This window comes from Oncorhynchus mykiss, chromosome 10 (genome assembly GCF_013265735.2).
Source record: "Oncorhynchus mykiss isolate Arlee chromosome 10, USDA_OmykA_1.1, whole genome shotgun sequence".
In the NCBI taxonomy this organism is placed as follows: domain Eukaryota; kingdom Metazoa; phylum Chordata; class Actinopteri; order Salmoniformes; family Salmonidae; genus Oncorhynchus; species Oncorhynchus mykiss.
This window is the reverse complement of record NC_048574.1, coordinates 19,862,328-19,890,299: the sequence shown is the minus strand read 5'-3', so window position 1 is coordinate 19,890,299 and position 27,972 is coordinate 19,862,328. Positions and strand designations below refer to the sequence as shown.

The 27,972-nt window shown below is 41.9% G+C and overlaps 1 protein-coding gene across 1 annotated transcript; it reads right to left on the bottom strand.

Annotated features, from left to right (window-relative positions):
- Positions 1 to 27,723, bottom strand: LOC110533468 (leucine-rich repeat-containing protein 75A-like). Its single transcript, XM_021617702.2, has 5 exons — positions 26,860 to 27,723; positions 21,371 to 21,499; positions 16,015 to 16,127; positions 1,919 to 2,078; positions 1 to 1,468 (listed from the first exon to the last, which is right to left on the bottom strand). Exons 1-5 carry the CDS (start codon positions 27,094 to 27,096, stop codon positions 911 to 913), a joined length of 1,197 nt encoding a protein of 398 aa, XP_021473377.2. The 5' UTR covers positions 27,097 to 27,723; the 3' UTR covers positions 1 to 910.
- Positions 27,724 to 27,972: the final 249 nt, after the last annotated feature.

Here is a 27,972-nt window from a genome sequence, read left to right as displayed (position 1 = left end):
TCGTTTGTGGTGCTTTCGCTGTAAAGCCTTTTTGAAATCAGACACTGTGGCTGGATTAACGAGAATTTTATCTTTAAAATGGTGTAAAATACTTTCTCCAATTTAACTTGGATGAATTTTTTGTTTTGTTTTGTTATTATGCTGTTGTTGTATTCGTTGCATGTGACAAATAAAGTTTGATTTGATGACAGACTTGTGCATAAAGCAGTGGACACATCAATTCAGGCTACAAGTGTATTGGGCCTAATGACAATCACTTAGTTTTTTTTGTAACAGATGTATTTATCCATTTATCAAATTGTGGGTGTACAGTGCACTGTTTGGCTGCTGGAATTATTTTGTGAGTGGACAAACGTGTGTGGCTAGCCAACAGGAGCGCCTTTTGTTAAGTTATTGTTTGACAATCAGATGAAAACGTTGTAACTGGTTGTGTTTACTAGGCCTACGGCGTGCACACATAGTAGGTCACGTACCGGTAAGAAATTAAATCTACTTGCACCCCTGGGTGAGAGACATTAGTTCAGACTAGGCACCCTCTGTAATCTCACCCTATCTTTCAGCCTCATACTGTATGTACACAGGAAGGTGTAAGGTTGCAAATTGTGGTTTCTTGAATCTCTGGAATCTTCCCAAATTCCCAAGTTCATTCCCTCCTGATCCCGGGAATCTTCCAACCTGGAAAACCTGGGAATTTTGGAAAAATTACCAAAATATTGCAATTCTAGAGGTGTTAATAATACCCATGTATCAGGGGCCTGCTCAGAAGAGAACTATGTTACAGATAGTAATGTTTTGTGTAGAAATGATCTGTCATGCAGAATAGGGAAAGGTGTCAGCTCTCTTCATGACGTTTCTATCTGCAATTTTCTGAATGTTTCACCTCACTCAATACACAGCCAAAAATAATTTTTCAGTTCAGATTGGTTGACTGAGGGGACCCGTGATCATCAATCTCCCTGCCACGGGACGCAACGCTCTTTAAATAATTTTGTCCTCTGTCTCCATTCATTGGATCTCTCTTTTCCTTACTCTTCGTTTCACTGCTTTCAATCTCGTGCGTCCTCATGTTATAGTCCCATAGTTCACCCTCTAACTCCTCTGTCTCGTCCAGTGTCCTCGATCCCTGCCACTCATTAGAGACCCCAGCTCTTTCCTCTGGTAGCCTGCCATTTGGGTCTTCTCCCTGGGCATGGCCCCCCTGTCCCTGGGCCTCTCCCTGTTCCTGTATGGTGGGCAGCTTGCCCTGCTTGGGACAGCGCTTCCTCAGGCCCATGAGGAAGGGTTGGGGGAGGGAGAAGATGTCCACATTATTGCCCAGGTCCATCCAGGTGAGGGCGGGGAAGCAGCGCGGGTCCTTGAGGGTGTCGGTGAGCTGGCGGAGGACGACGCGCGTCAGCCGGTTGCCATTGAGTGCCAGCGTTTGGAGGTAGGGCAGCGTGGACAGCGTGGGCAGCAGCAATAGCAGTGCCTGTTTAACAGAGGGAGTAGGGTGAAGATGCCTTTAGTCACTGATGCATTTTCCCCACACATTTTTAAGGTTAAGATTGGGGAGGGGGTACTGATCCTGGATCTGCACCTAGGGGAAACTTCCCCCTGGAGCATAACAGAGATGAAATTGCATCCCTTGTAATATTGTGATTAAAATATATAGTTATTTGGTGACAACATCTGTGCATTACTAGTAGGGTGTAATTTCCTTTCTCGGAAGATGTTCCATGCTGTTCTAGGGATGGGTTACAGCATAGAGATAAAACTATTTAGGGTTCCATCTCTGTGGATTACACAAGCTCTTGCTCAGTTTAGAATTTTTGTTTGAGAATATGAAATACCATGATTTTTGGTTGAAATTAGAATGTGTTGTAGTCATTTAATATATTATACAAGCTGTATTCGTAACGATGAGCTGTTTTCATAATACCTGGTCTGTGAGCTCGGTGAAGCCCAACTCGAGGCTTCGCACAAGGGCGGCGTGCAGGCAAAGGTGTGCGGCCAGGCGTTCCGTGTCCCGTACACCCAGTGGCACGCCAGAGAGGTCCACAGTACCGCCCACGGGAGGGGAAGAGAGGGTGGCTTTCAGACTGGGAAGAGGAGAGACATTAACACGGTATATCAGGGGAATAAGAAGAAGTAAAGGCCTTGTTCCAGGTCTGTATACAAAATGGCACCCTATTCCCTACATGATGCACTACTTTTGACCTGAGCCTATATAGTAGTAAAATATTGTGTCTTCTGAGGGAAAATCTCTATGAATGTGCCCAGTTAATGTATATTTGAATAAGTATTTTAGTTTGCTTCAGGACATGGGTATGGGGGTTGGAATGTTTTTCAGGGTCTGCCTGACTAGAAGTGCTACTGCACTTCTAGTCAGCCAAAGAGTGACAAAGAGTGACTTAAAGCTGGTCTTTATTAGCTGAGAGAAAAGCAATAACTCGGTAACACGCACACACTGTAAAGTACACCAAAAATGAGGGTCAAATGACACTGAAAGGGTATCTTGTCAGCCCATTGATCAATGCTAAGCCAATTAGGATAGATCTCCCACTGAGGCCAGGGTCCCACTGACCCTCTGGAGAAGATTAATGGCACTGGGGATCATACACAAGCACACACACACTCAGAGAAGCAGGCGCTCACACACACACACACACACACACAATGGGAAATGTTAAAATGCTTGGCTTCTGGCCAATTGGGGAAAGAAGATGCAGTATGAGAGGCAAATGACTGCAAACACATCAATCCTCTAAACACACACTGTCACCGTCAGTAATTACCTGACTGCTAAATGAACGCCTGCTTTCAGGTTTGCTCACTGATTCAACTGGATTAGGACACAGGCCTTTGTTGGCTTTGAGGTCAGGGCAACTAATAATAAACTTTCCTTTCCCTGCATCCTCTCCTTAATGATCACTGATAGGTGAAAAGACTTGTTTCTACATCATTGGTTTCTACCATATGATGACAAGTGAGATGAGGGCAGTGGGAAGGTAGGCCCCTAAATGGCAGGTAATCCAAGAAAGAAGAAGAGCAGGCGGCCAGTACGTTGCAATAAACTTTTGTGAACTATTACAGTTTTTTCCAACTGCTTACACACAAAATCTTTTCATGTCACACGATTTTTGAAACCTCTCACTCAAAGTGCAAAACTACACACCAAATATCCAAAACCATAAGCTATTTCTCAGCCTTTGATTCAGTTGTCAATTGCATAAAACACTTTTTTCAAAACACTACACATAGTACTACCTAAAACACAAAAATCTAACAGGAAGTGACTTGCTTTCCTTTTCTAAACACAACCAATCAAAATGCTACACTTATTCACCTGGTCACTCACATGTGCAAACACTAATAGCCTAGTATAGGCCTATAAATAGGTCAAAGGTCAGATTACCTGTTTTGAACAATGGATGCCAAAAATGGACAGAGAGCAAGAGGAGTAGGAGGGAGAGGAAGAGGAAGAAGAGGACGAGGGCAAAGAAGAGAAGGAAGGAGAGCCATCTCTGATGAGATTAGGGCAACACTTGTTGATCATGTGATCAACCACGGTTTGACCATGAGAGAGGCTGGACTGAGAGTCTGTGTTTGAATTCTGTACAGAGTGGAAAGGCAAAGACATCATGGAGGACGAGGACTCTTGTTTAGAGATGTACAAGAGACTGCAATTATAAATATGGTTTTGGCCAATAATGCAATTAGGATTAATATTTAACAACATCAATGCTGTAAGCCTGTCGACCATACAACGCATCCTCCAAAGGCACCGAATGACAATGAAACAACTTTACAAGGTGCCATTTGAGAGAAACTCTGACAGAGTCAAGGATATGCCACATGACTTTGTAGAGGTATGTATGCAACACTACTTCCAGTACTTCAGACATAAACTATTTACTCATCTGTATATCATTTTGTCTGTTACAGAGAGTATTGGAGCTGGATGCCCATGTTATTCGCCATTAATTTATTTATGTGGATGAGGTTGACTTCAACCTCACCAAAACCAGGCACCGCGGAAGAAATGTAATAGGACAGAGGGCAATTACCAATGTCCCTGGACAGTAAAATAACTGTGTGCTGCCATCACTCAAAACGGGGTCCTCCATCACAATGCCACACTGGGTCCGTACAACACCGGCCATATGCTCACTTTTCTGGATGCAATTTACACAATGCTTGTCCCTGATCCAGATCAGGAGCCTGCTAGAGTTTTATGGGACAATGTTAGTTTTCACCGGGCTGTTCTGGTCCAAAACTGGTTTGCCACCCATCCACAATTTGTAGTTTTGTACCTACCCCCATATTCACCTTTTCTAAATCCCATAGAGGAATTCTTCTCAGCCTGGCGCTGGAAAGTGTATGATCGCCAACCCTATGCCCGCATGCCGCTTCTCCAGGCAGGGACATAGAGGTTGCCTCTGTCAAAGGTTGGATACGCCATGCTAGGAGATACTTCCCTCGATGTTTAACAAGAGTAAACGTATCTTGTGATGTGGACGAAGTATTGTGGCCAGACCCAGGCCGGAGAAGAGATGAAGCGTAGCTTAGCACTGGTGACTGCCCCCCCTACCAATTCCTGGACTGCCCCCCCGGGACCCCACACACACAATTGTGTTCTTTACTGTATTCTAAAGAATATACCTTTGGTTTACATATGTTTATGGTTTTGTTGTATGCTACTGTATACAACAGTAATGTTTGGCCGAATAAATATTTTCTGTTTCTACATTGCATTGGTGTTTACAGTGTACTTGTTACCCCTCTCGGCAGATTACCTTCACTGTAGAACATTGTATTGAAATGTAGATATAAGCCTATGAAAGACCAAAGAGCTTTAGATTTAGAACAACAGTGTTAACATAGTATATCCAAAAATGTACTAGTAGGGGGCAGTATTTTGATATTTGGATGAAAAACGTACCCAAATGAAACTGACTATTTCTCAGGCCCAGAATCTAGAATATGCATATAATTGTCAGATTAGGATAGAAAACACCAAAACTTCCAAAACTGTCAATATATTGTCTGTGAGTATAACAGAACTGATATTGCAGGCGAAAACCTGAGGAAAATCCAACCAGGAAGTGCTGTTTTTCCTGAAACCTCTCTGTTCCATTGCATGCCTTCCCTCCATTTAAAGGGATATCAACCAGATTACTTTCTCTATGGCTTCCACATGGTGTGAACAGTCTTTAGACATAGTTTCAGGCTTTTATTCTGAAAAATGAGCGAGAAGGATCACATCGCGTCAGTGGATGCCTGGGTGCCAGCAGAGTTTTGCATGCGCAATAGCTTGGAGCAGACCTTTTCTCCCTCTCTCCTATTGAAAAAGCTACGGTCCGGTTGAAATATTATTGATTATTTATTGTAAAAACAACCTGAGGATTGATCATAAAAAACGCTTGACATGTTTCTACGAACTTTACGGATACTATTTGGAATTTTCAACTGCCCCGTCGTGACCGCTCGAGCCTGTGGATTTCTGAACAAAACGTGCTAACCAAATGGAGGTATTTTGGATTTAAAATTTTCTTTATGGAACAAAATGAACATTTATTGTGTAACTGGGAGTCTCGTGAGTGCAAACATCCGAAAATCATCAAAAGGTAAGCGATTAATTTGATTGCTTTTCTGACTTTCGTGACCAATCTACTAGGCTGCTAGCTGTTTGTAATGTTTAGTCTGATGTCCTAACATAAACGCTTGGATAGCTTTTGCTGTAAAGCTTTTTTTAAATCTGACACGCCAGGTCGATTAACAACAAGCTAAGCTGTGTTTTGCTATATTGCACTTGTGATTTCATGAAAATGAAATACTTTCAGGAATTTAATTTGAATTTGGCACTCTGCAATTCAGCGGATGTTGACGAAAATAATCCCGCTAACAGGATGGGTGCGCCAATAAGTTAAGTGACTTGCTCAAGGGCACATTGACAGATTTTTCACCTTGTCTGCTCGGGATTCGAACCAGAAATATTTCAGTTACTGGCCCAACGCTCTTAACCACTAGTCTACCTGCCTCTGATTATAGTTCAAAGTTTATTGCAACGTACTGGCCGCCTTACTCTTCTACCATATGATAACTCATTCTCTACCTATCAATGAAAGGGAAGGAGGATAGGGAGCAATTTAGGATACATAGACCACATTGTCATCTCACAGCCCAGTGTGTTCCCAGACAAAGAGATGTGAGGGATAAAACTGATAGGAATTAATTTCTCTTTATCTCGATGATCAGAGGTACCAAGAATTGGAGACGGTCCAAAATGGGACCTCTCCCCTCACATCCTCTGCCATCTCTTTCTTGGCAATAATAGCCTCTTAACGAGGGGGAGGGCACTTAGTTTAAAGTGGCTTAACGATGGAAAACAACAGCTTACTAAATTGATGCCTTATCTCCAACAGACATAATGGGTAGAGGATTGCTTCCTGTTCCTGTATTCCAGACGCTAAAAGTTGCCTCTAACTGCTGATCCAGAGTCAGATACAGTGCCTTCGGAAAGTATTCATACCCCTGGACTTATTCCACATTTTGTTGTGTTACAGCCTGAATTCAAAATTGATTAAATAAAAACTCACCCATGTACACACAATACCCCATAATGACAAAGTGAAACATGCTTTTATAATGTTTTGCAAATGTATTGAAAAGGAAATACAGAAATGTCTAATTTACTTACATGCAAGTATTCACACCCCTGAGTCAATATTTTGTAGAAGCACATTTCACAGCGATTACAGAGTCTTTCTGGGTAAGTCTCTAAGAGATTTCCACACCTGGATTGTGCAAAGTAAAAAAATAATAATAATCTAAATTCTTCAAGCTCTTTCAAATTAGTTGCTGATCATTGCTAGACAACCCTTTTTCAGGTCTTGCCATAGATGTTCAAATAGATTTAGTATTGTGGAGTAACTACAACTTTGATCCATCCTCAGTTTTCTCCTATCACAGGCATTAAACTCTGTAACTGTTTTAAAGTCACCATTGGCCTCATGGTGAAATCCATGGTTTCCTTACTCTCTGGCAACTGAGTTAGGAAGGATGCCTGTATCTTTGTAGTGACTGGGTGTCACACCGACCAAAGTGTATTGAATATTCAACGTCTGCTTTTTTGAGCTCCACAGTGGCGCAGCGGTCTAAGGCACTGCATCTCAGTGCTAGCGGCATCACTACAGACACCCTGGTTCAAATCCAGGCTGTATCACAACCGTCTGTGATTGGGAGTCCCATAGGGCGGAGCACAATTGGTCCAGCATCGTCTGGGTTTGGCCGGTGTAGCCCGTCATTGTAAATTTGAATTTGTTCTTAATTGACTTGCCTAGTTAAATAAAGGTTAAATAAAAAATACAATTTACATTTTTTTTACCCATTTACCAATAGGTGCCCTTCTCTGCATAGCATTTGAAAATTGCCCGGGTCTTTATGGTTGAACTTTTGTTTGAAATTCATTGCTCGAATGAGGGAGCTTACAGATAATTGTATGTGTGTGGTACAAAGATGAGGTAGTCATTCAAAAATCATGTTAAACACTACTATTGCACACAGAGTGAGTCCATCCAATTTACGTGACTTGTTAAGCAAAATTTTACTTCTGAACTTAGACTTGCCATAACAAAGGGTTTGACTACTTATTGACTCAAGACATTTGTTTTTACATTTTTAGGTACATTTGTAAACATTTCTATCAACATAATTCCACTTTGACATTATAGGGTTCTGACAAAAGAAATCTCAAATTAATCCATTTAAAATTCAGGCTGCAACACAACAAAATGTGGAAAAAGTCAAGTGGTGGGAATACTTTCTGAAGGCACTGTATATTTCATAATCCTAATGGTTATGGGTAGGATTAGTAGTAGGATAATATGATCATAGATCTGAGATTAGGGCCAACCTTCACAGTATTTCAAGCAGAAAGGTAGTGATTGGTGTGAATTTGCAAGACGGCCTGCATCCTGGAGTCGCCTCTTCACTGTTGACGTTGAAACTGGTGTTTCGTGGGTATTATTTAATGAAGCTGCCAGTTGAGGACTTATGAGGCATCTGTTTCTCAAAATAGACACTTGTGTACTTGTCCTCTTGCTCAGTTGTGCACCGGGGCCTCCCACTCCTCTTTCTATTCTGGTTAGAGCCAGTTTGCGCTGTTCTGTGAAGGGAGTAGCACAGTGTTGTACAAGACCTTCAGTTTTTTGGCATTTTCTCGCATGGAATAGCCTTCATTTCTCAGAACAAGAATAGACTGACGAGTTTCAGAAGAACGTTCTTTGTTTCTGGTCATTTTGAGAATGTAATCGAACCCACAAATGCTGATGCTCCAGATACTCAACTAGTCTAAAGAAGGCCAGTTTTAGTGCTTCTTTAATCAGGACAACAGTTTTCAGCTGTGCTAACATAATTACAAAAGGGTTTTCTAATGATCAATTAGCCTTTTAAAATGATAAACTTGGATTAGCTAACACAGGAGTGGTGGTTGTTGATAATGGGCCTCTGTACACTTATGTAGATATTCCATTAAAAGTCTGCCGTTTACAGCTACAATAGTCATTTACAACATTAACAATGTCTACACAGTATTTCTGATCAATTTTATGTTATTTTAATGGGCAAAAAAAATATGCTTTTCTTTCAGAAAACAAGGACATTTCTAAGTGAACCCAAACTTTTGAATGGTTGTGTATGTGATATCAACAGAAGTATATTTTCTGGGTGATTTAAATATTGACTGGCTCTCATCAAGCTGCCCACCCAAGAAAAAACTTCAAACTGTAACCAGTGGCTGCAACCCGGTTCAGGTTGTCAGTCAAGCTACCAGAGTATTTACAAAGAGCATAGGAATGAAATCATCAACATGTATTGAAATGTGCTTTAAGCAGTATCCAAACCCATAGGACGTAGTGATCACAATAGAGTGGCCATATCTAGGAAAAGCAAAGTTCCAAAGGCTGGGCCTAATATAGTGTATAAGTGGTCCTACAATAAGTCGTGTAGTGATTCATATGTTGATGATGTAAAGAATATTTGCTGGTCTGTTGTGTGTAATGAGGTGCAACCAGACGCTGCACTTGACACATTTATGAAATTGCTTATTCCAGTTACTAAAAAGCATGCACCCATTAAGAAAACGACTGTAAAAACTTAAATCCCCTGGGATTGATGAGGAATTTAAAAAATGGTATGGTTGAGAGGGATGAGGCAAAAGGTATGGCAAATAGGTCTGGCAGCCTAACTGATTGGCAAACATACTGCAAAGTAAGAAATCATGAGACTAAACTAAATAAACTATACCTTGAAACAAAAATATATGATATAAAGAACAATAGTAAAAAGCTTTGGAGCACCTTAAATGACATTTTGGGAAAAAAAGGCAAACTCGGCTCCATCATTCATTGAATCAGATGGCTCATTCATCACAAAACCCACTGATATTGCCAACTACTTTAGTTACTTTTTCATTAGCAACATCAAATGCTGACACTACACATCCAAGTATGTCTGACCAAATTATGAAAGACAAGAATTGTACATTTGAATTCCGTAAAGTCAGTGTGGAAGAGGTGAAAAAAATATTGATTGTCTATCAACAATGACAAGCCACCGGGGTCTGACAATCTGGATGGAAAATTACTGAGGATAATAGCAGACGATATTGCCACATCTTCAATTTAAGCCTACTGGAAAGTATGCGCCCTTAGGCCTGGAGGGAAGCTAAAGTCATTTCGCTACCCAAGAATAGTAAAGCCCCTTTACTGGCTCAAATAGCCGACCAATCAGCCTGTTACCAACCCTTAGTAAACTTCTGGAAAAAAATTGTGTTTGACCCGATACAATGCTATTTCACAGTAAACAAATGTACTTTAAGCATGATTATAGGGAAGGACACTCAAGCACAGCACTTACACAAATGACGGCTGTTAGGACTGACAGAAATTGATGATACAATTATTTTGGCGGCTGTCTTGTTTGACTTCAGTGCAGCTTTTGACATTATTGATCATAGTCTGCTGCTGGAAAAACGTATTTGCTATGGCTTTACACCCCCTGCTATATTGTGGATAAAGAGTTACTTGTCTAACAGAACACAGAGGTTGTTATTTAATGGAAGCCCCAAACATTATCGAGGTAGAATTAGGAATTCCGCAGGGTATCTGTTTAGGCCCCCTACCTTTTTCAATCTTTACTTTGAGTAAAGCCAGTGTGTCTCTGTATGCAGATGACTCAACACTATACACGTCAGCAACTACAGCAACTGAAATGACTGCAACACTTAACAAAGCGCTGCCATTAGTCTCGGAACAGGTAGCAAAGAATAAGTTAGTCCTACATATTTCCAAAACTAAAAGCATTGTACTTTGGACAAATCATTCACTAAAACCTAAACCAAATCTCACAACGAATAATGTGGAAATTGAGCAAGTTGAGGTGACTAAACTGCTTGGAGTAACCCTGGATTGTAAACTGTCATGGTCAAAACATATTGATACAACAGTAGCTAAGATGGGGAGAAGTACATCCATAACATAGCACTACTCTGGCTTCTTAAAAAAAATATATATATATTTCACCTTTATTTAATCAGGTGGGCTAGTTGAAAACAAGTTCTCATTTACAACAGTGACCTGGCCAAGATAAAGCAAAGCAGTGTGACACAGACAACAACAGAGTTACACATGGAATAAATAATAAGTCAATAAACAAGTCAATGACACAGTAGAAAAAAAGAAAGTCTATATACAGTGTGTGCAAAAGGCATGAGGAGGTAGGCAATAAATAGGCCATAGGAGCGAATAATTAGAATTTAGCAGATGAACACTGCAGTGATAAATGAGCAGATGATGTGGTGCAAGTAAAGATACTGGTGTGCAAAAGAGCAGAAAAGTAAATAAAAACAGTATGGAGATGAGGTAGGTAGATTGGGTGGGCTATTTACAGATGGACTATGTACAGCTGCAGCAATCGGTTAGCTGCTCAGATAGCTGATGTTTAAAGTTGGTGAGGGAAATAAAAAAGTCTCCAACTTCAGCGATTTTTGCAATTCGTTCCAGTCACTGGCAGCAGAGAACTGGAAGGAAAGGCGGCCAAATGAGGTGTTGGCTTTGGGGATGATCAGTGAGATATACCTGCTGGAACGTGTGCTATGGGTGGGGTGTCTTAAAAACACCATCAACAAGGCAGGTCCTACAAGCACTAGTTTTGTCGACCTTGACTACTGTTCAGTAGTGTGGTCAGGTACAACAAAGAGGGACTTAGGAAAATTGCAGTTGTCTCAGAACAGGAAAGCACGGCTGGCCCTGAAAAGAACACAGATTGCGAACAGTAATGACATGCATGTCAATCTGAATGTACCAAGCTTCTGTTTAAGATACTTGCACACAGCTCGGACACCCATGCATACTCCACGAGACATGGCACCAGAGGTCTCTTCACAGTCCAAGTAAATAAACAGACTGTGGGAGGCACACAGTACTACTGTTAAGGGAATTTTTATCAATAATGACTAATGTATACATTTCAATCAGGACTGACTAATCAGAATACTATCATATTACTGTATATGTATGCATTTTCTTTATAATCCTAGTACTGAATATAATGTGTGTAAAATGTATCATGGGCGGTATTCTCGAGAATAAACACTGCTGGTTGACTTTTAAGACTGGTCTCTGTCCATTTTATACAAATAAGAGTCTTACAAATTCTTATGAATTGACAGAGTGTTTAATTTTATTTGGGTATTAAAACAGATATATATATTATATATTATATTCCTGTAACAACTACATAGAGCTATGACCACATGGAACTCTATTCCACATCAGGTAACTTATGCAAGCAGTAGAATCTGATTTTTCCACACACCTTATGGAACAACGGGGACTGTGAAGAGACACACAAAGGTACAAAGACATGCATACGCATACATTGGGATATTGTTGTATGATTTTTTTATTTATTTCACCTTTATTTAACCAGGTAGGTAAGTTGAGAACAAGTTCTCATTTACAATTGCGACCTGGCCAAGATAAAGCAAAGCAGTTCGACACATACAACGACACAGAGTTACACATGGAGTAAAACAAACAAACAGTCAATAATACAGTATAAACAAGTCTATATACGATGTGAGCAAATGAGGTGAGATAAGGGAGGTAAAGGCAAAAAGGCCATGGTGGCAAAGTAAATACAATATAGCAAGTAAAACACTGGAATGGTAGATTTGCAATGGGAGAATGTGCAAAGTAGAAATAAAAATAATGGGGTGCAAAGGAGCAAAATAAATAAATAAATTAAATACAGTAGGGAAAGAGGTAGTTGTTTGGGCTAAATTATAGGTGGACTATGTACAGGTGCAGTAATCTGTGAGCTGCTCTGACAGTTGGTGCTTAAAGCTAGTGAGGGAGATAAGTGTTTCCAGTGTCAGAGATTTTTGTAGTTCGTTCCAGTCATTGGCAGCAGAGAACTGGAAGGAGAGGCGGCCAAAGAAAGAATTGGTTTTGGGGGTGACTAGAGAGATATACCTGCTGAAGCGTGTGCTACAGGTGGGAGATGCAATGGTGACCAGCGAGCTGAGATAAGGGGGGACTTTACCTAGCAGGGTCTTGTAGATGACATGGAGCCAGTGGGTTTGGCGACGAGTATGAAGCGAGGGCCAGCCAACGAGAGCGTACAGGTCGCAATGGTGGGTAGTATATGGGGCTTTGGTGACAAAACGGATTGCACTGTGATAGACTGCATCCAATTTGTTGAGTAGGGTATTGGAGGCTATTTTGTAAATGACATCGCCAAAGTCGAGGATTGGTAGGATGGTCAGTTTTACAAGGGTATGTTTGGCAGCATGAGTGAAGGATTCTTTGTTGCGAAATAGGAAGCCAATTCTAGATTTAACTTTGGATTGGAGATGTTTGATATGGGTCTGGAAGGAGAGTTTACAGTCTAACCAGACACCTAAGTATTTGTAGTTGTCCACGTATTCTAAGTCAGAGCCGTCCAGAGTAGTAATGTTGGACAGGCGGGTAGGTACAGGTAGCGATCGGTTGAAGAGCATGCATTTAGTTTTACTTGTATTTAAGAGCAATTGGAGGCCACGGAAGGAGAGTTGTATGGCATTGAAGCTTGCCTGGAGGGTTGTTAACACAGTGTCCAAAGAAGGGCCAGAAGTATACAGAATGGTGTCGTCTGCGTAGAGGTGGATCAGAGACTCACCAGCAGCAAGAGCGACCTCATTGATGTATACAGAGAAGAGAGTCGGTCCAAGAATTGAACCCTGTGGCACCCCCATAGAGACTGCCAGAGGTCCGGACAGCAGACCCTCCGATTTGACACACTGAACTCTATCAGAGAAGTAGTTGGTGAACCAGGCGAGGCAATCATTTGAGAAACCAAGGCTGTCGAGTCTGCCGATGAGGATGTGGTGATTGACAGAGTCGAAAGCCTTGGCCAGATCAATGAATACGGCTGCACAGTAATGTTTCTTATCGATGGCGGTTAAGATATCATTTAGGACCTTGAGCGTGGCTGAGGTGCACCCATGACCAGCTCTGAAACCAGATTGCATAGCAGAGAAGGTATGGTGAGATTCGAAATGGTCGGTAATCTGTTTGTTGACTTGGCTTTCGAAGACCTTAGAAAGGCATGGTAGGATAGATATAGGTCTGTAGCAGTTTGGGTCAAGAGTGTCACCCCCTTTGAAGAGGGGGATGACTTCAGCTGCTTTCTAATCTTTGGGAATCTCAGACGACACGAAAGAGAGGTTGAACAGGCTAGTAATAGGGGTGGCAACAATTTTGGCAGATCATTTTAGAAAGAAAGGGTCCAGATTGTCTAGCCCGGCTGATTTGTAGCGGTCCAGATTTTGCAGCTCATTCAGAACATCAGCTGAGCAGATTTGGGAGAAGGAGAAATGGGGAAGGCTTGGGCGAGTTGTTGTGGGGGGTGCAGTGCTGTTGACCGGGGTAGGAGTAGCCAGGTGGAAAGCATGGCCAGCTGTAGAAAAATGCTTATTGAGATTCTCAATTATGGTGGATTTATCAGTGGTGACAGTGTTTCCTATCTTCAGTGCAGTGGGCAGCTGGGAGGAGATGTTCTTATTCTCCATGGACTTTACAGTGACCCAGAACTTTTTTGAGTTAGTGTTGCAGGAAGCAAATTTCTGCTTGAAAAAGCTAGCCTTGGCTTTTCTAACTGCCTGTGTATAATGGTTTCTAGCTTCCCTGAACAGCTGCTTATCACGGGGGCTGTTCGATGCTAATGCAGAACGCCATAGGATGTTTTTGTGTTGGTTAAGGGCAGTCAGGTCTGGGGAGAACCAAGGGCTATATCTGTTCCTGGTTCTAAATTTCTTGAATGGGGCATGTTTATTTAAGATGGTTAGGAAGGCATTTTTAAAAAATATCCAGGCATCCTCTACTGACGGGATGAGATCAATATCCTTCCAGGATACCCCGGCCAGGTCGATTAGAAAGGCCTGCTCGCTGAAGTGTTTCAGGGAGCGTTTTACAGTGATGAGTGGAGGTCGTTTGACCGCTGACCCATTACGGATGCAGGCAATGAGGTGATCGCTGAGATCTTGGTTGAAAACAGCAGAGGTGTATTTAGAGGGCAAGTTGGTTAGGATGATATCTATGAGGGTGCCCGTGTTTAAGGCTTTGGGGAGGTACCTGGTAGGTTCATTGATCATTTGTGTGAGGTTGAGGGCATCAAGTTTAGATTGTAGGATGGCTGGAGTGTTAAGCATGTTCCAGTTTAGGTCGCCTAGCAGCACAAGCTCTGAAGAAAGATGGGGGCAATCAGTTCACATATGGTGTCCAGAGCACAGCTGGGGGCAGAGGGTGGTCTATAGCAGGCGGCAACGGTGAGAGACTTGTTTTTAGAGAGGTGGATTTTTAAAAGTAGAAGTTCAAATTGTTTGGGTACAGACCTGGATAGTAGGACAGAACTCTGCAGGCTATCTTTGCAGTAGATTGCAACACCACCCCCTTTGGCAGTTCTATCTTGTCTGAAAATGTTGTAGTTTGGAATTAAAATGTCTGAATTTTTGGTGGTCTTCCTAAGCCAGGATTCAGACACAGCTAGAACATCTGGGTTGGCAGAGTGTGCTAAAGCAGTGAATAGAACAAACTTAGGGAGGAGGCTTCTAATGTTAACATGCATGAAACCAAGGCTATTACGGTTACAGAAGTCGTCAAAAGAGAGCGCCTGGGGAATAGGAGTGGAGCTAGGCACTGCAGGGTCTGGATTCACCTCTACATCGCCAGATGAACAGAGTATAGGAGTAGCATAAGGGTGCGGCTAAAAGCAATAAGAATTGGTCGTTTAGAACGTCTGGAACAGAGAGTAAAAGGAGGTTTCTGGGGTCGATAAAATAGCATCAAGGTATAATGTACAGACAAAGGTAAGGTAGGATGTGAATACAGTGGAGGTAAACCTAGGTATTGAGTGATGAAGAGAGAGATATTGTCTCTAGAAACATCATTGAAACCAGGAGATGTCATTGCATGTGTGGGTGGTGGAACTAATAGGTTGGATAAGGTATAATGAGCAGGACTAGAGGCTCTACAGTGAAATAAGCCAATAAACACTAACCAGAACAGCAATGGACAAGGCATATTGACATTAAGGAGAGGCATGCTCAGTCGAGTGATCAAAAGGGTCAAGTGAGTGGAGAGGTTGGTTGGGGGTCACGCCGATTTAGACAGCTAAATCGGTAGCAAGCTAGCATAGGAGCAAGCTAGCATAGGATGGAGGTCTGTTATTAGCCAACTCTTGCGTTCCGTCAGTAGATTAGTGGGTTTCCGTGTGGTAGAGGGGATTAATCCAAATGATGGTATTAAACATTTTGTATTGTGCATATGTAGTGATGTACTGTTTTAGATTTTGTTTTATATGTAATGTAAGTGCTTTGGCAGCACCTAATGTGGATCCCTAATAAATACAAAATATACAAATGTGTGTGCATGAGTGCAGGTGTCCTTTTGTAGGCCAGTGGCCTGTCCTAACTAGCCTCCCAATGGGACTCACCTGGGCTGAGGCTTGCTATTCAGGAGCCCCTGCCTGCGCCACTGGGAGTGAGGGCTCAGGTGGTACATCAACTGACGACACACCTTCTCCATAGCACCCAGGAAATCCTGTTCCTGAGAAGAGAGTGAAAGAAGCGGAAGAGAGAAAATGTAGAAGTGAGTGGGAGTGAATGAGAGAACTAAGGCAAGCGAGTGATGTTATTGGACCTTTCTTTTTCATAACAGCCTTGACATGTAGCCCAGGGTGCTTTCTTTCCCTGCCAGATATTGACTGAGGCTACTATCAATCCCTGAAACACACCTCTGTCTTGACCGATGATTCTGAGGAGGATTCACACACAGTGGACATTCTGGACGGGGGAAGAGGCCTTTGACCAATAACATCCACAAATAGAGGCCAAATATGATGGCAACAGGCTACCACAACTGGAGACAGTCATTTTTGGAGACAGGTGTTTGACAGGACAGTGCTACGGTAGTTAGCAAAAGAGTGTCGTAGTGGTTGCTAACTGTAAAACACCTTAGCTAGCTAGCACTGCTTTCAAAGCATATTCAATTCAAACTACTTTATTGAAATAACTTTAAAAATCCCCGGATGGGTGAGCATAATACAGGAGAGCCAAAGTGAGACATGGGCTGAATCAGAGGACAAAGTTCGAAAGTAGTTTTCTGAAGAGCTACAATTGGATCAATAGGTTGAACTGGAACGTGCTCACCGGTCTGGGAAACCAGGGGTCACTCATGATGCCAATGGAACCAGACCCAGGCCAATTGTAGTAAAATTCCTCAGTTTCAAGGATAAGCTTGCAGTCTTTGAAAAAGCCAAACGCATTAAAGGGTCCTTCATCTTCATCAATGAGGATTTCTCAGACGCAGTCCATCAAAGAAGGAACTAATACCAGCTATGACGGCTGCAAGAGAACGAGGTGACATAGCATATCGGAGGTATGACAAACTGATTGTTGACCCTCCTTCCCAAGGAGTTAGGAGGAGCGACAGACAAGTAATTCCAGCCCCCCCCCCCCCCCCCCGAAAATATATTTTTGGGGAGATATAAAAATCAATATTCCTATAACACCAACTGTCCAAAAGTATTTATATTGCCAATGTATGTAACCTGACCGAAGTTGTGACATTTTGTTTTTTACCTTGCAGTGATCATAACTAGGCAAGTCAGTTAAGAACAAATTCTTATTTTCAATGATGGCCTAGGATTAACTGCCTTGTTCAGGGGCAGAAGGACAGATTTTGACCTCATCAGTTCGGGGATTCGACCTTGCAACCTTTCGGTTACAAGTCCAACGCTCTAACCACTAGGCTACCTGCCAACCAGAACATACACTAATATGTCTGGTATCACATCATCAACTTTATTCGATCACATTTTTACTAACATGGCTGAACATTGTTCTAAACCTCTATCAGTGGCACTAGGTTGCAGTGATCATAACTTGGTTGCACTAGGAAAACTTAAATACCAAAGGCTTCCCCTAAGGTAATCTACCGCAGGCCTTACAGGGGGTTCAATCAGGACTCATTTGTGGATGAGATTAAGAATGTGCAATGATTAGAAGTGTGTAGTTAGGATGATCCTGAAATGTCATTAAATTTGTTTATGAAATTATTTACGAGTATAGCTGATAAGCATGCCCCTTTAAGAAAATGCACTGTGAGGTCAAACAGTGCTCCATTGATTGATGATGTGCGGAGAAATTTAATGATTCAACGGTATGCGAAAAAAGTAGAAGATAAATCTGGCACTCTGTTTGATAAGCAAAGTTATTGTAAATTAAGAAATCTTGGGACCAAGCTAAACAAAGGAAAGAAGGGATTCTATCAGCACAAAATTGATGAAGCAAAGGGTGATGGGAAAAAGCTGTGGAGAACGTTGAACACTATTATGGGTAGGAATTCGAACTTGTCCGTCTCTTTTTTTGTATCAGAGAGTATAATTATTACGAAACCACATGACATCGCAAACTACTTTAATGAATATTTTACAGGCAAAGTGCACAAGTTGAGGAATGCTGTGATTCCAACTGATGGCTCCATGTCATATACCCTCATAAAAGACTATCATGAAGGAGAGGCAATGTATGTCTGAATTTCAAGTAGAAAGGGAAGAGGCAGAAAGGATGCTGCTGTCTCTTTCAAATGACAAGTCAACTGGTACAGATAATCTTGATGCCAAATTGCTTAGAGTTAAGGCTAATCAAATATCTACCCCAATCTCTCAAAAGTGCTTGATGTATAGGGTGTACCCAGAAGTCTGGAACGAGTCAAAGGTTATTCCACTACCTAAGGATAAACAAATCTGCATTCATTGGTCCTAATAGTCATCCAATAAGCTTGCTGCCTGCGTTAAGTAAATTATTGGAAAAAATTGTATCTGTACAAATCAAGGATTATTTCTCATGTAACGGGTTTCCAGTATGGGTTTCCAGTATGCATACAAAGAAGGGCATTCTACGAGTACAGCCTTAGCACAAATGACAGATGATTGGTTAAAGACTATGGATGACAGGAAGTTAGTTGGTGCAGTGTTGCTAGATTTTAATGCTGCTTTTGATGGAATTGATCATGAACTGTTACTAGGTAAACTCAAATGTTATGGTTTTAAGTCTGCAGCTCTATACTGGATGGAAAGCTATCTATCCAGTAGAAGGCAAAAAGTGTTCTTTAAATGTTTGCTTTTCAAACAGTACAGATATACACTGTGGTGTTCCTCAAGGAAGAGTCCTAGGCCCACTTCTCTATCTTTACTCATGATTTACCTTCAGTAATGAACAAAGCAAGAGTGGTCATGTATGCTGATGAATTTACAATGTATAGTGCAGGATCAGAATGTAATGAGCGAACAGATGTACTGAGCAGTGAACTAAGAATGGTGTCTGAGTGAGTTGATATGAATAAATTGGTGTTGAACATTTCTAAAACAAAATGTCAATCAAATGTATTTATAAAGCCCTTTTTACATGTCACAAAGTGCTGTACAGAAACCCAGCCTAAAACCCCAAACAGCAAGCAATGCAGGTGTAGAAGCACAGTGGCTAGGAAAAACTCCCTAGAAAGGCCAGAACCTAGAAAGAAAAGAAAAGGGAAAAGCATACTTAAATTCACACAGGACACCGGATAAAACAGGAGAAATACTCCAGATATAACAGACTGACCCTAGCCCTCCGACACAAACTACTGCAGCATAAATACTGGAGGCTGAGAGGTTCAAAATATATGCTTTCTGATGATCTCCAATTGAATTTGTCAACGAATAGAATGCATGTTGAGCAAGTGAAAAAAAAAACCCTAATAGGCGTGATGTTGGATGCAGCTTTATCATGGTCAGAACACATAGATAATATTAAGATTGGTTTAAAAAAAAATGTTCAGAGTATATAACATCTAGCACACTGAATCAGGTGATTCAATCTCTGTCCAGTTATATGGTAATCTGCAGCAAAGAAAGATACTTAAAAAAAGCCCCAAATTGCTCAAAACAGGGCTGCCAGATTATCTCTTCATTGCTCTTTCCATATGAATATTATCCAAATGCATCAGAATCTCTCATGGCTTCACGTTAAAAACGAATGACTACCCAGTCTTCTGATTTTCTTTAGGAATGTAATATTTTTTTTAAAAACTGTATTTTTCAGGACAGTTAGTACATACTAGCAACATGCATAACCACCAAACCAGACAGGCAAATTCAGGGCAGCTAAGACAACCCAAGCCAAGGACAAATCGCCTTAAATCTACAGTTTTATATAGAACCATAGCTGAATGGAACTCTTTACCAATCCATATTTCTCAGGCATAAAGTAAATCCACCTTCAAATCCACCATGTGACTGGACAGGAAATAGAAAGCATAAACTGAATGTTAAATGTGTTTCCTGTCAGGTATTTCAATTGTCTGTATTGTCTACTTGTTGAATGTTTGTAAAGTCTTGATTTGTGGTTGTTTGTAATGTCTTGTTAATTGGTGTTGGACCCCAGGAAGATTAACTAGTTTTACGGCATTAGCTAATGGGGATCCTAATAAAAACGTAAATTACAAATACACAAGGAATCTCTTAAAGCTGCTAATGAGAACCTTGACGACTTCGTACCTAGCTGGTGAGAATTCTGGTGGAGTAACTCCACCCAGGTAGTGGCAGTGCTGGCAACACTAGCTGCAGTAACCCATGGGGAGGGGGTCACACTCGGACAATCAGAGGGGGGGAGATTAGTGGCCCTGGCGACAAAATAATCGAATTATTTGACTGCAGAGTGCTGCTTGGGAAAATGGTCACAACGGGGGACCAGCATGTGTTTTTGCAGAGAAAAGGGTGTATCTGAGCTCCATCAGATAGGACTAGAAATTGTTTAATCAAATCTCCCCATTCCTGCTCAATTTGGCATGCCTTCTCAAACAGCTTCCACTGTATATGCATTCACACATCAAGTCTTCTCGAGTTGGGCTCGGGGTTGGAACAACTGTTGAACATCTGAGCTTGTGGTTGTTTGTGGGGGAGGGGTGGGGAGTGTGTGTGTGTATGTATCCACATCTGTTGCTATGAGGTAATGTTGTTAGGGAAAGGATAGGATGAATCACAATTGTTTGCTTGCAGAGGATGTATTTTGTCTGTTTGTGGATACTGATTGGAAAGTCAAATAAGATTTTTTTGTAATGTCAGTCCTGGTTATAGGTAATAATCCTTTGCAGGAAGTGCCAACATTATTACGCATATGATTTGTTAATTGTGGAAATAAATTGAGAGATGTAATAATTTTTTTATATATACATTTTTTGAATAGCTGTATACAGTATATTCGGGGTGGGGGAGTTAGAAATGCTTCTGTTCTGTAGGTGGCACTGTGTACTCTTTCAAAGGATGGGTCACTATCTCTCAAAGGCCCTAGGATCCAGGTGGACAGGGGTGGTCTGCATGTCACTGGGACGACAAGGTTCTAGCGGGTAGTGGAGAACAATTGGAGGTTTACTGAGTAGCAGTGCAAATATCACGGTACAGCAACAGTGGGGCAAAAAAGTATTTAGTCAGCTACCAATTGTGCAAGTTCTCCCACTTAAAAAGATGAGAGAGGCCTGTAATTTTCATCATAGGTACACTTCAACTATGACAGACAAAAGGAGAAAAACAATCCAGAAAATCACATTGTAGGATTTTTTATGAATTTATTTGCAAATTATTTGCAAAGGTCCATAACACACTGTGTGTGTGAGAGAGGGAGAGATGTGTGTGTGTGTGTGTGTGTGTGTGTGTGTGTGTGTGTGTGTGTGTGTGTGTGTGTGTGTTTGTGTGTGAGAGAGAGAGGGAGAAATTGTGTGTGCGAAAGAGAGAGAGAGAAAGATGGTCCCACCGTCTTGGGGCAGGTCACGTATCTGGCCAAGCGGATGATGAGGTCGTGGGTGATAGGATCTACCAGGTTCCTGAAGCTGGCGTAGCAGTACAGAACATCGTCCAGAGACGTGGACTCCATGCCTAGATCCTACAGCCAGGGGAAAAGGGATTAACTGTTTACATTGAATTCACTTGGTGGCAAACCTTAACTTCCACTTAAAGATGCACTCTCAAACCTTTGTATAATTTCAGCCAGTAGTTTTGAAAGCGGTGCTCACAAGCCAAAAGTTTTTTTGTGTACTACGTCATCCATTTTGTATGCTGCTACATCCTGCAAAAAATGTAATGCATTTTATTTATTTTTTTGCAATTCATATGATATTTTGGTAATGCAATTTGTACTATATGTTACGAAATTGTTGTGCTTAAGTTCCTGGAGTGAATTTTTAAGTTTTCATTTAGTCATACATTGATGTCAATGGGAGACTACAGCAAAATGTGATTTAAGTGGAAGTCCGGATTCTCCCCTTGATTAAAAACATAATGGATACAGTGTAGTTGAAAGAGAGTACGCTGCCTTTCTGACTCACATTTATCCTACCTTACCTGTCTGCCCTACCCGTTCAATATAACTACAGAAAATAAAACTAAATCAAGAGGTGTGTCTAAATGTAGCCTACTGATTTACTTTCCCTGGGAGAGAACATCTGCATGCAAAATGACTGTCCATCTCCAACAGAATATGTCCCAAATGGCATCCTATTTCCTATGTAGTCTACTTTTGACTAGGGCCCATAGGGATGCAGATGTTGTCTCCCAGGGAAAGTAAATCAGTAGGCTACATCGAGGACCAGTTTCCAGAACACAGATTAAGTGTAGTTGTGGACTAAGAAACACTTTCTATGGATAATCTGCATTGAGCATGCTATTCAGGCCATGACTAATAATGAGGAGTGACGGACTCCATCCTAGCTGGAGGGGTGCTCTCATCTTATCTACCAACATAGACAGGGCTCTAACTCCCCTAGCTCCACAATGAAATAGGGTGCAGGCCAGGCAGCAGGCTGTTAGCCAGCCTGCCAGCATAGTGGAGTCTGCCACTAGCACAGTCAGTGTAGTCAGCTCAGCTATCCCCATTGAGACCGTGTCTGTGCCTCGACCTAGGTTGGGCAAAACTATACATGGCGGTGTTCGCCTTAGCAATCTCACTAGGATTAAGACCTCCTCCATTCCTGTCATTATTGAAAGAGATCATGATACTTCACATCTCAAAATAGGGCTACTTAATGTTATATCCCTTACTTCAAAGGCAGTTATAGTCAATGAACTAATCACTGATCATAATCTTGATGTGATTGGCCTGACTGAAACATGGCTTAAGCCTGATGAATTTACTGTGCTAAATGAGGCCTCACCTCCTGGCCACACTAGTGACCATATCCCCCGTGCATCCCGCAAAGGCCTGGGTGTTGCAAACATTTCCGATAGCAAATTTCAATTTACAAAAAATAAAAGACGTTTTCGTCTTTTGAGCTTCTAGTCATGAAATCTATGCAGCCTACTCAATCACTTTGTATAGCTACTGTTTACAGGCCTGCTGGGCCATATACAGCGTTCCTCATTGAGTTCCCTGAATTCCTATCGGACATTGTAGTCATAGCAGATAATATTCTAATCTTTGGTGACTTTAATATTCACGTGGAAAAGTCCACAGACCCACTCCAAAAGGCTTTGGGAGCCATCATCGACTCAGTGGGTTTTGTCCAACATGTCTCTGGACCCACTCACTGTCACAGTCATACTCTGGACCTAGTTTTGTCCCATGGAATAAATGTTGTGGATCTTAATGTTTTTCCTCATAATCCTGGACTATCGGACCACCATTTTATTAAATTTGTAATTGCAACAAATAATCTGCTCAGACCCCAACCAAGGAACATCAAAAGTCGTGCTATAAATTCACAGACAACACAAAGATTCCTTGATGTCCTTCCAGATTCCCTCTGTCTACCCAAGGACGCCAGAGGAAAAAAATCTGTTAACCACCTAACTGAGGAACTCAATTTAACCTTGCGCAATACCCTAGATGCAGTTGCACCCCTAAAAACATTTCTCAGAAGAAACTAGCTCCCTGGTACACAGAAAATACCCGAGCTCTGAAGCAAGCTTCCAGAAAATTGGAACGGAAATGGCGCCACACCAAACTGGAAGTCTTCTGACTAGCTTGGAAAGACAGTACCGTGCAGTATCGAAGAGCCCTTACTGCTGCTCGATCATCCTATTTTTCCAACTTAATTGAGGAAAATAAGAACAATCCGAAATTCCTTTTTGATACTGTCGCAAAGCTAACTAAAAAGCATAATTCCCCAAGAGAGGATGGCTTTCACTTCAGCAGTGATAAATTCATGAACTTCTTTGAGGAAAAGATTATGATTATTAGAAAGCAAATTACGGACTCCTCTTTAAATCTGCATATTCCTTCAAAGCTCAGTTGTCCTGAGTCTGCACAACTCTGCCAGGACCTAGGATCAAGAGAGACGCTCAAGTGTTCTAGTACTATATCTCTTGACAAAATGATGAAAATAATCATGGCCTCTAAACCTTCAAGCTGCATACTGGACCCTATTCCAACTAAACTACTGAAAGAGCTGCTTCCTGTGCTTGGCCCTCCTATGTTGAACATAATAAAACGGCTATCTATCCACCGGATGTGTACCAAACACACTAAAAGTGGCAGTAGAAAAGCCTCTCTTGAAAAAGCCAAACCTTGACCCAGAAAATATAAAAAACTATAGGCCTATATCGAATCTTCCAATCCTCTCAAAAATTTTAGAAAAGGCTGTTGCGCAGCAACTCACTGCCTTCCTGAAGACAAACAATGTATACGAAATGCTTCAGTCTGGTTTTAGACACCATCATAGCACTGAGACTGCACTTGTGAAGGTGGTAAATGACCTTTTAATGGCATCTGTCCTTGTGCTCCTAGACCTTAGTGCTGCTTTTGATACAATCGATCACCACATTCTTTTGGAGAGATTGGAAACCCAAATTGGTCTACACGGACAAGTTCTGTCCTGGTTTAGATCTTATCTGTCGGAAAGATATCAGTTTGTCTCTGTGAATGGTTTGTCCTCTGACAAATCAAATGTAAATTTCGGTGTTCCTCAAGATTCCGTTTTAGGACCACTATTGTTTTCACTATATATTTTTCCTCTTGGGGATGTCATTCAAAAACATAATGTTAACTTTCACTAGTATGTAGATGACACACAGCTGTACATTTCAATGAAACATGGAGAAGCCCCAAAATTGCCCTCGCTAGAAGCATGTGTTTCAGACATGTGAGACATGTGAGAGACGCAAACTCGGTCTCAACCTTTAAGTCTTTACTGAAGACTCATCTCTTCAGTGGGTCATATGGTTGAGTGTAGTCTGGCCCAGGACTGTAAAGGTGAATGGAAAGGCTCTGGAGCAACGAACTGCCCTTGCTGTCTCTGCCTGACCGGTTCCCCTCTTTCCACTGGGATTCTCTGCCTCTAACCCTATTACAGGGGCTGCATCACTTGAGGGGTGCGTCACTTGAGTGGGTTGAGTCACTGATGTGATCTTCCTGTCTGGGTTGGCGCCCCCCCTTGGGTTGTGCCGTGGAGGAGAACTTTGTGGGCTATACTCGGCCTTGTCTCAGGATGGTAAGTTGGTGGTTGAAGATATCCCTCTAGTGGTGTGGGGGCTGTGCTTTGGCAAAGTGGGTGGGGTTATATCCTTCCTGTTTGGCCCTGTCCGGGGGTGTCCTCGGATGGAGCCACAGTGTCTCCTGACCCCTCCTGTCTCAGCCTCCAGTATTTATGCTGCAGTAGTTTATGTGTCGGGGGGCTAGGGTCAGTTTGTTATATCTGGAGTACTTCTCCTGTCCTATCCGGTGTCCTGTGTGAATTTAAGTATGCTCTCTAATTCTCTCTTTCTTTCTCTCTCTCGGAGGACCTGAGCCCTAGGACCATGCCTCAGGACTACCTGACCCCTAGGACCATGCCTCAGGACTACCTGACATGATGACTCCTAGCCTGGTTCCTTTCTAGGTTTCTTCCTAGGTTTTGGCCTTTCTAGGGAGTTTTTCCTAGCCACCGTGCTTCTACACCTGCATTGCTTGCTGTTTGGGGTTTTAGGCTGGGTTTCTGTACAGCACTTTGAGATATCAGCTGATGTACGAAGGGCTATATAAATACATTTGATTTGACTAGCCTTAATCTGTGTCTGTGAAACCGACCCATGAACGTGTTTTGTGGGGATGCAGTAGAGTAGTGCAGAGTAGTGATTAGCAATGCACACGTGCACAGGGATGTGAAAGGAGACAAGCAGCATTCACGTCATAATGGATTCTCCATTTGAAAGGGAACAACGCCTCTGCTCTACAGCTGGCCTGCTAACATTAGCATGAAAATACACCGGACATCATGGGACACAAAGCGAAGGAAAACATAAATCAAATTTATTTAAATCAAAAAAATATATTTATAAAGCCCTTCTTACATCAGCTGATGTCAAAGTGCTGTACAGAAACCCAGCCTAAAACGGCAAGCAAAACACGATGGCTCGGAAAAACTCCATAGAAAACATGACGTAGTAGATACTTTTAGACCTACATAGAGGGAGTTAAATCCTGTGTAACTCTTTTGCAGGGTTATGACAGTGATGCCAATTGAGCAATTTTGTTGCTCGATTTAGCAACTTTTCAGACTACCCTGTCAACTTTTTTCACGAATGTTTGATCTTGAACAGAACTTACAACATCAATCAACATGTCTCAATCAAAAATGTACAGAAAAGAGTGGGAGTCTGTACCTGAATAAACGTCAAATCATATTTTTTTGCCATGATGGCCCATCAATTTGAGTAACGTTATTGTGTATTCTACGTAATGACGTCTGTTTTACGTTGTCACGCAATGACATCACAACGTTATTTAGCAACAACCCAACCTGCCTCTAGCAACTTACCCTGAAAATTAGTTGGCAACACTGGTTATGACATATGCATCCATTCGATAATTCATAATACTCTCGGGGGTCTATTGAATTGCAGCTATGCAGTGGAGAGGGGGAGCCATGGCACAATGGGCTCGACATCAGGGTCATATTCATTACTGCAAAACGTAGCTAAACATTTTGCAACTAAAAACAAGCATGTTATTGGAAAGTTAAGGCAGTCCCTCCCCGTTGTGGTCGGGTTTCTTCTGTTTGCCGTCTAGTCAAGTGAATAAGAACCAGATATGTCGGGGGTTGAAGGGATGAAGCACCCTCCACTAATTTCAAATGTACAAATCCAAGCAGCAACACCCTCCCCGGGGTCCCAGCTGGGTCAGCATGTGATTCACCTCATACCGATTTCCACGAAATCAAGCACCTACAGCAATGTCACAAACATCCTGTGTGTGTGTGTTAACATGGAACGCTGTATTTTTTTTTATCTCAACACTGATTCTGACATGATTTTTTATGTCACACAACTCACCTGTCGGAGTGTCTTCAGCAGCTCCGTGGCGTCCTCTTGTCTCCCCTCCCTAGCCATCACAAACACCTCCTGGATCATACTGATGCGTTTCTGGTAGGGTGGAGGAGCCCCGCTGCGTCCCAGCCGATCACCCGAAGACCACCGGCTGAACGAGCTCTGCGTCCGTCTCCAAGCGCTGAATAGTGAGCAAGACCCGCCGGTGTCCGACGCGGCTCCCTTCGTCTGTTTAGTCCCCATTGTACATTGTAAACAGACTTGGCAAATCGTGAATAGGACACCTATTCATCTGCTAATTTGCTACTCACTCAACCTCCCATAGCGCATGAGTGGCGAACCAACGCAGAATTATGATAAAAATCTAGAAACACCACATTTGAAGGATGAAGAACCCATGCACAAAAAAGTTATATTGCGCAAAGCCAACATGGCTCAATATGGAAAAATAAAGATGGCAAATGTGAGTATCCAGTCCATATAGGCTACTGTATAAAAAAAATAACCAGGCAGACGAAGCTTCACGACCTACACAAATCGCAATGAGCCAGAGAATAGGCTACTGAACCACTTGAACCGCAAAAATAAAATAAAAATCGCTTGATTTCCTCAAACGGTTCCACAGATTCAAGCGCACGCAATTAATCCAGAGAATAGCCAAATGGGTAAAAATGTCTAGCCAGACTTGATGCCAATCGAAAAGGCAATCAAATCCCATATGCGAAACCAAATTGAACTGATCTCATCCAGGCAGGTTGTGAGAGAAGAGAGAAAGAGCGAGGGTGATTTTAAACTGAGCAGACTAGCCTTCAAGCAAGCCTTGACAATTCAATTTAGGCTATAGGCCTACCCCTTCACATTATTCCAAAAGTGGTGTATCTATTTTATTTGCTATGAACAACTACACATCTGTAGGTTTTAGGAATTGCTAGAGAGCATGGATGTCTTCTACAAAGCAGGATCAACGAGCTAACTTTGAAGTAACTATTTATTTTCTGGTTCATTAAGACAGCTAAACTTGTTTATTTTGGTTGTTGAGTCAATTAGGCCCATAAACAACTCAAACATTAAGGTTTAACTATATCCATTGAGTTATACTGTGCAAATATACAGTTCATT

Excerpts from the sequence above, each read along its gene's own strand:
- LOC110533468 (XM_021617702.2), bottom strand. The coding sequence starts at position 27,096 with ATGGGGACTAAACAGACGAAGGGAGCCGCGTCGGACACCGGCGGGTCT. Across the intron at positions 16,128-21,370 it reads ACGTGACCTGCCCCAAGACG|GAACAGGATTTCCTGGGTGC; the intron begins GTGGGACCATCT and ends CTCTCTTCTCAG. Across the intron at positions 2,079-16,014 it reads AATAGCAAGCCTCAGCCCAG|TCTGAAAGCCACCCTCTCTT; the intron begins GTGAGTCCCATT and ends TCCTCTTCCCAG.